We start from the raw sequence: 13,362 nt of genomic DNA, 5'->3' as shown, positions 1-13,362 counted from the left end.
ACAAACAAACATAGCGGCTCTCCTAGGAACTCTTCTACTAGGGACAGACTCCTACCAGGGAGTGCATTTTTCAGACAGCAGATTGTGACTCCTACATAGTTCTTGACAGACCTCAGAGTTTGGAAAAGTATCCTCCTACTGCATAGTGCCTCCCCTGACTGCAAAAGTTTGCTCTTCCAAGGGATCTTCCGTCACCTTTAGTTCTTGACAGTGGCTTGGCTTTTCCACTGTATTTGAGTGACCACTGCTTGGATCCAGTACCCCTTTCCCTAGAAGATCTGTGATGCTGCTGCCTCAAAGATGGGGCTCAGTTTTAAGAGCACAGTCAAGTAAAAATATTYCAATATATTTGACTAGCAAATAAAACATTGGTGGAATCTTAAAAATTTACATGAACAAATTTAATGCAGTTTTTTAAGATGGCTTCCCAGCTCAATGAATTGCATGTCTTCCTAGGATGGGGTTGTATTTTATAGAGATACATATTGGGAAGAGTGCAAGCTGCTGACCATGTTGCTTGCAAATAGAAAGTTACACTATTCCTAAGTTACACTTTGCATAACGAGCTTGAGTAAATCTTYAGAACAAATAATTTTCACACTGAACTTGTTAGTCTTTATACTGATCTTGTGTGTCCACTGGCTYCCTATGTGACCTAAGGGAAAGATACTTAGCATCCCAAAATGGCCAATAAGGGGACAGCTTTGCAGTCAGAGGGAGCTCTCATTTATCTCCTTCCCTGGTGCCTGGGGTTGTTGGAGGGTTTTTATTTTTATTTTGATTTTAAATGTGGAAGACTGAACTTAACCTCTGTGGTAGACAATGTTGYTAAAACCTTTCAAGGTTCTCTTTCAGGGTTAATGGAAGCAATGAATTCAAGAGTGCTGTTGTGTCTTCCATTTTGATAGCAAAGTCATGATGCTCAATTGTTTTCTGAGTGTCTCCCATAACAATATGCCAACATGTCAGAAGTGAATTTATTCCAATTAATTACATCCCTAGTAGTCCTCTGTTTAAAAAAAAAAAAAAAAAGAAGTCCAAAAAACTGTATTCTCTTTGAGATTCTAATAGATTTTCTTACGTAAATCCTGTTAATTAAGAAAAGGGCACAGGGAAATATCAACCAGAATGGCATGTGGTACCTGTCAAATTAATGGTTTCCTTACCCACTTTCAGATATGATGCTAACTTAGAGATGGCTAAACGTGTTGGAATGAAAAAATCCATTACCACTAACACATGTCTAGGTCTTTCACAATTTTTTATCTTTGGATCCTATGCCCTTGCATTTTGGTATGGGACCAAGCTCACTGCTGAGGATCCACACTATGACATCGGCCGTGTGCTAATTGTAAGTACAGCAATGCAGCTTTGAAAAATATTCTGTACCTTCAGGGAAAGTTATGGAAGTGGAGTATCTGCTGCCATATGSTTGCTAAATTAGCTGTTAGAGACTCAGTGTAAAACAACTTAAAGGTATTCATCTTGTCTACCTTTTGATATAACAAGTTTGATAGTCTCGGACTCTATTTGTAAGGTGGGATGAACAGCCTAGAGCTGGTTCTTAAGTCTTTCTAGTGCTCATGTGTGCCCTGGTGGCTCTGTTATCATTAATTGAATGCTCCTCTCCCTGTGGCACAGGTGTTCTTCTCTGTGCTTGTTGGAGCTTTCTCCCTGGGCCAGGCAGCTCCCAACCTSGAGAGTGTGGCTAATGCACGTGGGGCTGCCTATGAAGTATATAAGATTATCAATAAGGTAAACATCTAAGTACATAGAATAGAACCCTTTCAACCAACTTCCATTCCCTCTTCTTTTCTTTCTTTTTTTTCCCCCTTGAGAAATGCAATGAAGGCGCTGTAAAGCCCCCAAAATCATCAACTCTACAGATGTCTACCACAGAAATAATATTTTCATTCATCTAAAAAAACCCAGGCTCTCCATTTGTTACAGTGAAAGCTGGGAAACCTGGCATGTGTGTCTGAGATACATGGTTGAGGTTTTTCTCTAATATTAGACTTTCAGTTCCAGAGGKAAATGTATGATATTATACTAATTTTTAAAAATGCACATATTAAAAAATTCAGCTGAGGTGGGCTTTTGTGGGGTGGTGGGGGGGGGGTAGTGAGAAAGAGATTAATATTGCTTTTGAATGTTATAATAATGATCTGTAATGCTGATAATGCTATGAAAAAGATTTTCCACATTATTATCTTGGTCTTGSTGTGCTATGCAGCAATTGCACATCYGTGTATGTAAAAATATTTTAAAGTAGGATTAAAACGTTCATGGAGAAATGGCTACATCATTCTTCTTGATGYGAGCATAAAATCCTCCTATACAGATTACTGAAGGCTRTGTTTTGGCTGCAAGAGAGTGCARTTAAGTTCTGCAGTTACAGATTKTCTGCTATGGATTTTGTTGCATTTGAAAGTGCACTGTATTTGTCAAAGCAGAATGCACAGTTTGATGTTCCCCTGTACTGAGCATCCTGCAAGTAAAATGCAGCAATTCTGCAGTGTAAACCAGCAGCTGGGAAAGTGAAGAACCATGTACGTAGCAGAAATAACAGTTCCAAAAGTGAAATAACCACCAATTTGTTTTACAAACTTCTTTCCAGAAACGGCTCATAGATAGCAGTTCTAAGGAAGGCTACAAACCAGACAAACTCGTAGGAGAAATTGAATTCAGAAACATYCATTTCAGTTACCCTTCCAGACCTGATATTAAAGTAAGTGTTTTGTTTACATTGCTGAACTGACACTCCTTAGCCTATGTCCATATTGTTTGTCTAATATTCTTGTTCCTGAATGCAAAATGCACTCCTGTTTTGGGGGATGTGACAGAATTTTGCCCCAATGATGCAGAAAGACAAAACTCTAGATAGATCTATTGTCGTAGTCTCTCTCATTCTCTTCTGCAGGACAGATCTCAAATGTGTTGCTCTTAGTCTGAATTTCTGTGAGCAAGACCTTTCGTAAATCAAATAAGATTTTTCAAAATGTTAAGGCTTCCAGAGCTATGATATCCTGTGTGAAAAATTAGCAGAGATAGACTTTACAGCAATGCGCTGTCAATGTATTGAGACATATCATCTTAAATGCACATTTGGAAGTCAAACCTCTTTTTGGGCATATGTTGCAATTGCTGTTCAATAAAATGTTGTTCCTGTTCTTTGCTAGTTTAGTTTCCATTAGTGACCTGTGTACATCATGTCGTGGTGATTACTTTTGTGGTGATACAGTTGGTTTGACCTCTCTGCCTTATTTAACAGTTTATAATCTTTTGAATGCCTTGTTAAAGGTGAAAGGACAAGGAATTTGCTGCTGTTGATTCTTAATTGATGAACAAAAGTGTAGAAATAGAGGTTTCAAATGTTGACAGTTAAAAGCTGGACATGATTTAGTGGTGAGAATGGGAAGGTTTATATCTCGGTGCTATTTGTTCAGCTGGCTCTTCCCACCTCAGTCACCTGAGGTCTGTCCCATAGTGCATCAGATCTGTTTCCAGGATGCTGGGGCAGCAGGAGAGCAGACTCAGAGTTGGGGTTTCTCCTTAAATGAATTCTGTGCAATTCATCTTCTATCCCTCTTAGCTCAGAAATCTGAAGGGACAGAGCAGAGTCTTCACCATTCTTCCTAAAAATCCTATTCAGGATGATTGTCTCTGTTTGTGGGTCAGCACACCAAATGGGAGGGAAATGAGAAATATTTGTCATCCTTCCCAAATCTGAGTCAGCAGCACTCCCTACTAAGAGCWTCAGTTTTATTTAATAAAGCCAAAAAGAATCAGCAAAGCTGTGTAGAAGTTACCACAGTCTCTCAAGCAATTGATGCAACGCARTATAATCTTCCCTGTCCAGGTTAACCCAAATCAGAGAGACCTGAGGAGTACAGTTGTTAGTTTTAATACCATTCCTGATGAAAGAAAGTTAGAAATAGCTTAGTGTCTGGTAGTGATTATTTGCATCTGGAAATATTATGGTATCTAGAATATAGTTCATTCTTGATAATRCAGGCACCAGGATATCAGCTTCCTGATATTAAATCCTGGGTGGATTTAATACAGGGGGGAGACAGGAATATTGCAACTATTTTAATCTCTCATTGCAAAAACATGTGTAGGCAAACTTATAAATCAGCCTGGTATAAACAAGAAGAGTTCCCATAGCAGCAAAATATTTTGGCAACTGCACAGCCTTGCTTGTAATGGCATGGACATCTTCTGAGGTAAAAACRTTCTCTAAATGTGAAAATAGCAACAAAGATACCATTAATCTGTACCTACTCTCCAGGTTGCTGAGGCTGTTAATAATAAGGAATGGGATTTATTAAGGGCTTCCCAACAGTTACCTTGTCAAAACAGCCATCTAGGTTCTAAAAATAGAAGAAAACAGGCTTTTTTCCTCAGTGATRCTCTTTAGCACCTGAGAAATAMTTTTSTGTGAGAYKGATAATTGCTATGCCATGAGAATGGAGGACAGCAGGAGAATGTAAAACCTCAAGCCTGCTACCAGATCACACAAATTGGAGAAAATGAGCTATCAAGTTTAGAGTACTGTGGCTGTGTCTATATTAGTTTGAGTGTGCTGGGGAATTTTCCCAGGCACTGGAATGCAATGGTCTATGCAAGAGAGCTCTTAAAATGTTTCTTGGCATGAACTTGGCCCATTCCAGTTCTCCCATCTTCTCAAAAAATTCCCAGGCTTGGTTTGGTAGCCAGAAGGACCCATGGGCCATTCCCAAAAGGCAGGTTGCATGTAGTCATCCTGTTTTGAAGGCTACGTTTCATAAGCATAGGTGCAGCCTTTTTCCTGGGCTCCAGGATATTCCCAGGTACACCTAACTTWTTAATGTTGCCACGCCTTCACACTGTGGCACTCACTGCTGCCTCGGAACAAATAGCTACTGTTACTTTGGTAGACTGTTCTCAATCAAGCTTGTCACACTAAAATTTTTTTTTTATTATTTCCAGATCCTCAAAGGTCTAAATTTGAAAGTTCAAACCGGGAAGACCATTGCTTTAGTTGGTGCCAGTGGCTGTGGAAAAAGCACTACTGTTCAGTTGCTGCAGAGGTTCTATGATCCTGACCAAGGAGAAGTGAGTGTCTGCAAAAGAACTATAAACGCTCAGAGCTATAAGAACATGCATTAGTTTCTCATTTTGACTGAGCATATAATGCATAGTTCATATTTCCACAATTTAAACTTCAAATGAATTATCTTCTCTTGTCGGCTTGACTTTGTTATTYTGCTCCTTCTTACAATGCTGTGTCACAAACAGCAAATGCCACAAGTCTTTGAACAGACTTTAAAGATCTGAATTTAAAATAATCATCAACAGTTCACTTTTAAAATTCTCTAAACTTTTTAAAGCAAAGCATAATCCAGCAATGTTCTGCTGCATTTTGCTCCCTTTTCATTGAATGTAGGCTAAAACCTGGAGAGACTTTTCCTATTTTAAATGGTTCTTTTCTTGGCTTGTTTTTCTGCTAACCCACAGCAGAAATTTCCACCACTATGCATTGTATGTCTGTTTTACCACTAAACATTAAGTTCAGTTAGTAAATGGCAAATAATTCCACAAGAAATTTCCAAAGGAAAGAAAAGCCAGGGGGAGGAGGGGGACAATATATTTTTAGGAAAATGTGCTTTTTATTCTTGATAGGTGAAAAATGCTACTTAATAGTTGCTACTGCTAGTTGAAAGCAGGAAAGCATTTCAAATAATAAACTTTGAGCTGTCAGTATATAATGTATTAAGGCAGCTGTTATCAGTACAGTTCTTTCTTAGTGTTTCTGTGGCTCTTAGCTCCTGCCCTTGTTCTTCATTTTGCTGTGTCAATGCCAATGTTCATATGACCACACTGCAGATTATCTAGGTTAAAAATAACCTTCCCTTTCCTTTTAGTCCACTTGAACTTTTTCTTTGATCTGGTGTAAAGAACAGCCACAGTGATGATTGTATAGCCTCAACTGTGAGGACAGCAAACTGGCACAGGGGCATGGGAACTGGGTCAAAAGTGTGCAAGGAATCTGTAAAATTCTTAAGCCAGCTCAAACAGGATGGTTATTGGGGGAAAACAGGAAAAAAAACAAAACAACCCTGATGTTTTCTGTTTATGCTGCTCGTCATCAATTTGCACCTTGTGCAATGGATGGAAAAYCTGCAGTTGCAGCCTTCCCCCAAAATAGTTTTCTAAAGACTATATTTTTTTTTTCCTTGCCCTTGTAGCTGATACTTCAATCAAATAATAGTAATTAATTGCTTTTATAATGAAGAGAGTACATTTCTATGGCTTCTTTRACACACTCTTTTCCTCTCAGATTAMCTTAGATGGTCGGGATATTCGGACCCTTAATACAAAGTGGCTGCGAGAAAACATTGGCATTGTGAGCCAAGAGCCTGTTTTGTTTGCAACCACAATAGCTGAGAACATTCGCTACGGCAGAGAAGATATTTCTGATGCTGAAATCGAGCAAGCAGCCAAGGAGGCCAATGCTTTTGACTTTATATCTAGGCTGCCTGATGTAAGTTCATGAACTTATTTTGAGTGTAAGATTGAAAGGTCCATTTAGGCTGGTGTCCTGTTTCTGAGAGGGAGAGCATGAGAACCCAAGTTGTACTACAGCTTCTCAAAATATACTCACTGCCTCCAGCAGCTCTCATTTTAGAGAGTTTTTTGCTAGATATTTACTAGATATTGTKCTGTTGGTTGCTSTCAAAGGACCTGTGCTGAAGTCTGRGAAAAAATGTCAGTGCCTTAACTCAGGAGAAAGGAAGCTTCACAGCTGTATTGCTATCCCTGTCCATCTCATGAGGCAGAAAAGGCTTGGGCTTTTAAAATGAAGAGCCAGAAATCCAAACCCCTTTGTCTGTATATTCTCAGGAAATKGGGAGATTGGGTGAAAGTAAATAAGTGTGCCCTGAGCCCAAGACCTTTTCTAGCAGCTACAAGTTGAGCTCTCTCCTCTGCCTGAGATCCACAGCTTTGAGCCCCCTCTTAGCAGAAGGTGCCTTATTCCTTTCAGGATGGGGGTGAGAAGTGAGGTCCATCATTCGAAACACATCCTCATAAATGGATAATGATGTGTCCTTCCCTTTGCTTCTGAAGTTAAAAAAATGTGAGAAAAGTGCCCATGTGGGATTTGATTTCAAATCCTTTTGCTGCTTTAGAGAGCTTGGCCCCCATCTCTCAAGCATGTGCCATTTGTAGTGTGTCAATGTGTTCCAAGGTTCCTTCTTCTCACCAGGAGTTATTTGATCATATTTACCCTTAAACAGCTGTATAATAAAAGCTTCAGTGGGCTTTGAGACTTGTAACTTTGCAGTGAGTGACATGGTCAGTAGGAGCCAAACCATGGYTCCAAGGGGTGTGTCTCAGTTCAGRGGAGGCAACATTACAGGTTGTGGTGTGTCCCTATCATTCCAACCCTTTTGGAAGGGTAGGCAATCATCAGAGAATACAGAGATGCCTTTTACAGGCTTGTCTTGAGAAACCCCAGGGTTTGGAGCACTGAATGAGCAGTAAAGACCAAATCTTTAAGGAGCTATACATTCAAAGTTAGGCAGGTACAATATCTGGTGGGGTTAGGAGGGTTTGTCTAAGCCAGTTGATGGATGTCCTTCCATGTTTGCTCTGCCCGTGCTTAGGTCAGCTGCAAGAACCAACATCCTTCTAGACGGTGAGTTCTTAGGCTTGCACTGAGAAGTGAGAATTTKAGATATCTCTCAACTTCTGTTCTCTCCTTTCTCAGAAATTTAACACCCTGGTGGGTGAAAGAGGGGCTCAGCTGAGTGGAGGACAGAAGCAGCGAATTGCTATTGCCCGTGCCCTAGCAAGAAATCCCAAGATTCTTCTTCTGGATGAAGCTACATCTGCGTTGGATACTCAGAGTGAATCCATAGTGCAGGCAGCTCTCGATAAGGTAGGACTCATGTTATTGAAGCTACCAGCYGCCATGAAAAGGTCCAAAAATGCTTAAAAAAGATTAATACACAATCTTCAGTGCAGGTTCCCATCAGAATCAAAAACATTGCAAAATAAAATTTGGGTGGATGCTCAATTTCAGTGTTTTAACGGCAATTTGAATCATCAAAAATTTACTTGCAAATCACATTTATTTTTTTAGGGGTTTTTGTTTTGCGTTATTACTAATTAAAAAGGCAATTAGTCATGTGGAACTGTAGCTTAGGTCTCCTGCACTCCCTTTCTCAAATTATAACAGTTCCTTTGCTGGTCAGATATTGATGGTGTCTTACCAAAGCAAGGTATGAGGACAGAGTGACCTTTTTCAAGTAGATTAGTAGGGAATATTCCTTGTATTTGTTCTTTATAAAATAGTTGATTCATAGTTTTCAGAAAGCTCTTGGGATTAAGCCATTTTCATTGYTTTCCTTCTTTCAGCAGCACCTTAGGGTGGGTGCTGCTGCAGAGCAGAGCTATCAGAGCTTGTACCCATGTCTCTGATCATCTCATAATACCATCCTCAGCCCTCCTTCATCAGCAGTTTGCATCAACATGAAGTGGAACCCATAGGCTTTGATTGAAAAAGAGCTTCATGGTGGAGCTTGAATGCCTTTTCTTTTGTCTAATATTTATTTCAATGTTTGTTTTTTTGTTTTTAAACGAAGTGAACAATTCTGCCTTTAATTCCAGTAGTTATGCAGAGAGATGCAAATTACTAGTGTGGCTCAAGGGAAACACAGAATTTGTCATCTTTACTTGCTAGCCAATTTAAATCTGAGGTAAAGTGCAGTTATTTCTTATATTCACATCATTGTAGTGGTATTAGTATTGGGGTAACATGTAGATACAAAAATAATATTCATATAATCTAAWTTGTATATCAATGATATAATTGATGCAGAATTAAACACGAAAAGATTGCTGCTACAGCTGTAGTTTGGCTTTCTTGTGCATTTTTTTTTAATTTTGTAATCAAGTACTTAACTTTTCCAGTTTATTGCTTCATTTAGTGCATAACAGAGGGAGGTCACTCAGTAAAGTGGACTGTTCTGAATAGTCTTCTCCTCATCCTTCATCATGTTCCCAGAACACGCCAAAATGAACCCTGAATCATAACTTAATCATCTTTTCTCAGCTTTTTAATGTCCATCAGTGTAGTCCCCAAATGGGATTTCCAAATTTCTTTTCACTATCCCTGAGTGGAAAAAGCGGTGCTAATGATGCTCATTATTTTTACAGCTGAGGAGCAGCGATATTAACCTTATGAATGCTCACTGTTTCTGGGCRTTCACGTGCAGCTGCTTGCAGTCAGCTGTTTTTCAGATAACTCTGCATCTCGTGTACCTTTTGTTAGTTCTGATCACAGCTCCCAGCTGCAGTGGTGGCGGTTTTGTGCTTTAGGACAGAGCCACAAAAAGCTCACTGTGGCAGACCTCCTGTGACAGGCTTTGAGTGRCTTGCATCAGATCCATGAGAATTGGATGGCAGGTGTAGGGGAAGAAWTCAAATCTCCATGGAAGCTACAGATGCCCTGATCTTCTTCATGCCCCTCTTTCTGTGCCCATCTGATGTACAACTGCACCAAGAAACTTCCAGTAGGTCCTAGGACCCCAGACATGCTTGTTGCATGCGGATCCCTTGGATCTCTCCTGCTGCCTCCAAGCCACCATCTGCTCCAGGGAGGAGGGGAGCCACCCTCTCCAGCTGTCCCAARCTGCCCTGTGCTGGTTTGCTGCATGAGGGCTGTGTGTGCCACTGCTCTGCCTGAGGAAGCTGGAGAGGGGTGGAACACGTAACCTGCTGACTGAGACTTTAGCAGCTCTTCCTGCCAAATCCCAGTAGGATTATTGTCAAATGGGTTTCTTTCAAAAGACTGGGAGGCTGCTTTAGGGAGTGGCTCAACCCCATTTTTAATGCCGGTTGTGTTTCTCTATGCTTTCCTGCTAAGTCTTGTCAGAAATTTTGCTGATGTTGTACTTTCAAAAATTTTCAGGGAGAGAGTRTAAAGAACATATCTGCTCTTTATATATTTGCTCTCCTAGCGTTATTTTCAGAAAGACCTAACTATTCTCATAGAATTTCCCCCTCATGCTTGCATGCACATGGAAACACTTCATGAACAACTTTAGCTCAAACAGTTCAAGTTCCATAAAAAGTCAAATAACCTTAATTAAAGTCTTTTATATCTGTATTGCCTGTCTAAAAAGATTAATATGGCTTTCTCTRCCTAAATTACTCTAATGAAAGTGTCCTTGGACTGCTAAACAAGAGACATGAGTCCCAGGGGAAAAATCACCTTTGCTTTTAAAAGAGAATTACTTTTGAAGTTTTGATTTCCTTTATATTATAAATGGCTAAAATAATTTTGTTTTGTTTCTGTGCTATTTTCTTGCATGTTTTAATTGTAAYTGGGCTTCCTGTGCTCCTGTAAGGCTCGGGCTGGACGTACCACCATTGTGATTGCTCACAGACTGTCTACCATCAGGACTGCTGACACAATTGCTGGCTTTGAGAAAGGTGTTGTGGTTGAACAAGGGACACACAGTGAACTCATGTTGCAGAAAGGAGTCTACTATTCCCTTGTAATGCAACAGGTAAGAGCAAAATCTATTCTTTCTCTGTTTCACAAAGTTGTCAAATGATGGTGGGTGGAGCCATTTTCAGTCTCTGGCTTCTGCATGTTGTCCAGCTTGCAGCTGCTCTGTTGTTCTAGTCTGGGCATAGACACGGACTTGGAATTTTGGGGGATTTTACCCATAAGTGTTTCATATTTTCACAATCCAATATGTCAAAAACATAAGTGAGTTTAAGTCACAGATTGCGTAATCATGTCATAACCATGGAGGTGTTGGATTCCACATGGACGCCACAGACTTTAAAGGAAAAGAGGGGGAAAAAATCAAAATCATATAGTCTACTGCCCTGCCATGGCAGAATGATTTATGGGCAACGGTAATTACACAACTGATGCAGTAATATTCATGAGAAAAAAGAATTACTTTTCTTACTTTGTGCCCAAAATGCCTTGTAATTGTGTATCTTGAATTACCACTAGGGTTGTAGCAGTGATGTTCAAGATAATGGCATATCAGAAGACAGYGAAGGCACAGCAGATGAAGAGTATGAGGAAAACATAAATCCTGTGGAAGATCTGACTCTTSGAGATCATTTTGAAGAATCTGTGATCCCTGGGAGGGGCAGCATTCGAAGACGATCCAGCAGATATAACAACAAGAAGAGTTCATCTAAAAAGCCCTTTGGAAAAAGGAAGAAAAAGGAGGTGGAGGTTGGTATTAGAACTGCAGTTTAGAATTTCAGTGATAAGACATAAACAGAAACAAAAAGCACATAACTCGGGTTTCTTTTAGTTATCTGGCTGCCATGCAGCCTTTACGCTGGTGCTCTTGCAGTCAGTACTCACCAGACTGATWATCTGRGGACAGTCACTTGTCTTAACWAAGTTCTTCATTTTAGCACTAMTGGGCCAGTGTGGAGCTGCAAAAAWCTTGTGCTGTTGATTTGTCATGCTTCATACAATTATTGTTTCAGCGGTACTGATGTTTTAATTTTATCTAGTTAAAGCTACCTGTGAGATTTCATTTGCAAGATTCTTCACTCCCTGGTGCTTACTGTTGCAAATACTGCTGGGTAATGTAATCCCTAGAGTGTGAGTACCCAAACTGAAGGCACTTTGGAGTATTGTACTACATTTATGTCAAGTTAAAAAAAAAAAAATCAAAACCCTAATATTTTGAAGAACATTCCCAGTAAAAGAGCTATCACTCTGTTTTAGATTATGCTTCAGTTCTGCATGGTTCTTACAGCTAAAACAACTTAGTTGACATAATGTCATGCATCAAAAAGTCATGTAGGATGTTCAGGTTTTAGAAAAATTACTTTCTTGTCAAAGTTGAGTAAAACTTGTTTGTAACATCAAAAAGAGCAGATTTCTAGYGCATTCTGGATCAGACTGTGGGTAAGCAGCTGAAGAGAAACTTGATTTTGTTTTCTGTTTTGTAGTCCTTTAACTACAGCACKTTTTTCATGAAATATTAGAAAAGTTATTTGGTATATTGAGGTTGCTTTGGTTTTTTGATTGGTTTTGGTGTTTTTTACCTGATTTCAAGACCCTTGAAGTGAAGAAATAAAATAAAAATTATAATAAAGCTTTCATAAGTATTTTAAATAGCCAGATTATTTATTACAGATGAGATCCTAAGTTCCAGATTTAGAAGGATTCATGGTTTTACTCTGGAATTTATATCTGTAGATCTTGTTCCTCACTAAAATATGTGTTCCTAATGTCTTCCTTCTAGTTAATGAATATTTCAAATAGCACGGAGGAGCTGGATCCATTCCTATTATGATCTAAAAAGTCATGTAACTTCTAAAGATACTTTTTGGTTGTGAATTARTACTCCTTAAGACCTTAGAGGAAGTAGTGGGTGTTCATGCTTAAGAATACAATATTSTTCTCATTCAGAAAACATGAAATCAAGCATCCAGCAGTTGTAGTTATTTCAGAAAAATTAGCCCACTTTTATAGCCACACTCATTCAGCCTCTGAAACACAGGATAAAATAATCAGGAAGSAAGAATAACTTGCTTATAATCCTGACTAATATTTTGTCTCATTTCTGATGTTTCCATGGTTTGCTTTTTCAGAAGTATCCCTTTGGAGTCAAAGGCACTTAAATGAAGCGATAAAGCAGGACAGAACATATTTTGTGCTTTCAAAGCAGAAACAGGCTAACTGACTCTAACATATGCCACTKTCCTGATTTTGGTAATGATTCATTGGATATATTTGGCCAAACAGAAAAACTACCTCTCTACCCAATTGTTCTACTGCCAGCCCACTGGCATTTAACTGAACTGGAGGGATTTTTTCTGTGCTGTGGACAGTGAGACTTTCAGTTCTTTATAATGGTTGAAATGTTAGTTGCCATTCATGGTGACCAGTCTTATCTGACTTTCAATGAGCTGTCCTGCTCTTCTCCCCTCATGACTTAGCGTTTTGTTAAGTTTTTTGCCTCCAAATTTTTACAGTGCAATTGATGTTCTAGGACATAAAACAGCAAAGCAGCAAATCTCCAGCATGTTTTCTTGTTCTGAGTGCACAGAGAGGGCTTTCAGCAATTTACCAAGAGAGTTCACTGCTCCAAGCCTAATGAACACCCACTGTCTGAGGAATTTTTTCYAGCCTTCCAAAGAAAACTTGCAACTTTTTCTTGTAGGAAGAGAATCTCCCTGCTGTGCCTTACTCAAGAATCCTGGCTCTGAACAAACCTGAGTGGCTCTATGTGCTGCTGGGAGTGATTGCTGCTGCTGTCATAGGTGCAGTCCATCCTGCATTTGCTGTTATATTTGGAAAAATCATTGGGGTAAGTTTTTTGG

At 39.4% G+C, this 13,362-nt stretch overlaps 1 protein-coding gene across 1 annotated transcript in view; it reads left to right on the top strand.

Moving 5' to 3' along the window:
* Positions 1-13,362, top strand: part of ABCB5 (ATP binding cassette subfamily B member 5) — a 31,729-nt gene that overhangs the window by 5,863 nt on the left and 12,504 nt on the right. Inside the window, exons 9-17 of the mRNA XM_057371646.1 lie at positions 1,177-1,351; positions 1,642-1,755; positions 2,618-2,728; positions 4,972-5,097; positions 6,323-6,526; positions 7,754-7,924; positions 10,398-10,559; positions 11,021-11,251; positions 13,203-13,349. Of these exons, the coding sequence (XP_057227629.1) occupies positions 1,177-1,351; positions 1,642-1,755; positions 2,618-2,728; positions 4,972-5,097; positions 6,323-6,526; positions 7,754-7,924; positions 10,398-10,559; positions 11,021-11,251; positions 13,203-13,349 (1,441 nt within the window). The remainder of the gene's footprint in view (positions 1-1,176; positions 1,352-1,641; positions 1,756-2,617; positions 2,729-4,971; positions 5,098-6,322; positions 6,527-7,753; positions 7,925-10,397; positions 10,560-11,020; positions 11,252-13,202; positions 13,350-13,362) is intronic.

Source organism: Malurus melanocephalus, unplaced genomic scaffold, assembly GCF_030028575.1.
Source record: "Malurus melanocephalus ecotype Western Australia unplaced genomic scaffold, MMel_1.1 scaffold_150, whole genome shotgun sequence".
Taxonomy (NCBI): Eukaryota; Metazoa; Chordata; class Aves; order Passeriformes; family Maluridae; genus Malurus; species Malurus melanocephalus.
The sequence above is the reverse complement of the archived record's forward strand: the minus strand, read 5'-3'. Positions and strand labels throughout refer to the sequence as shown.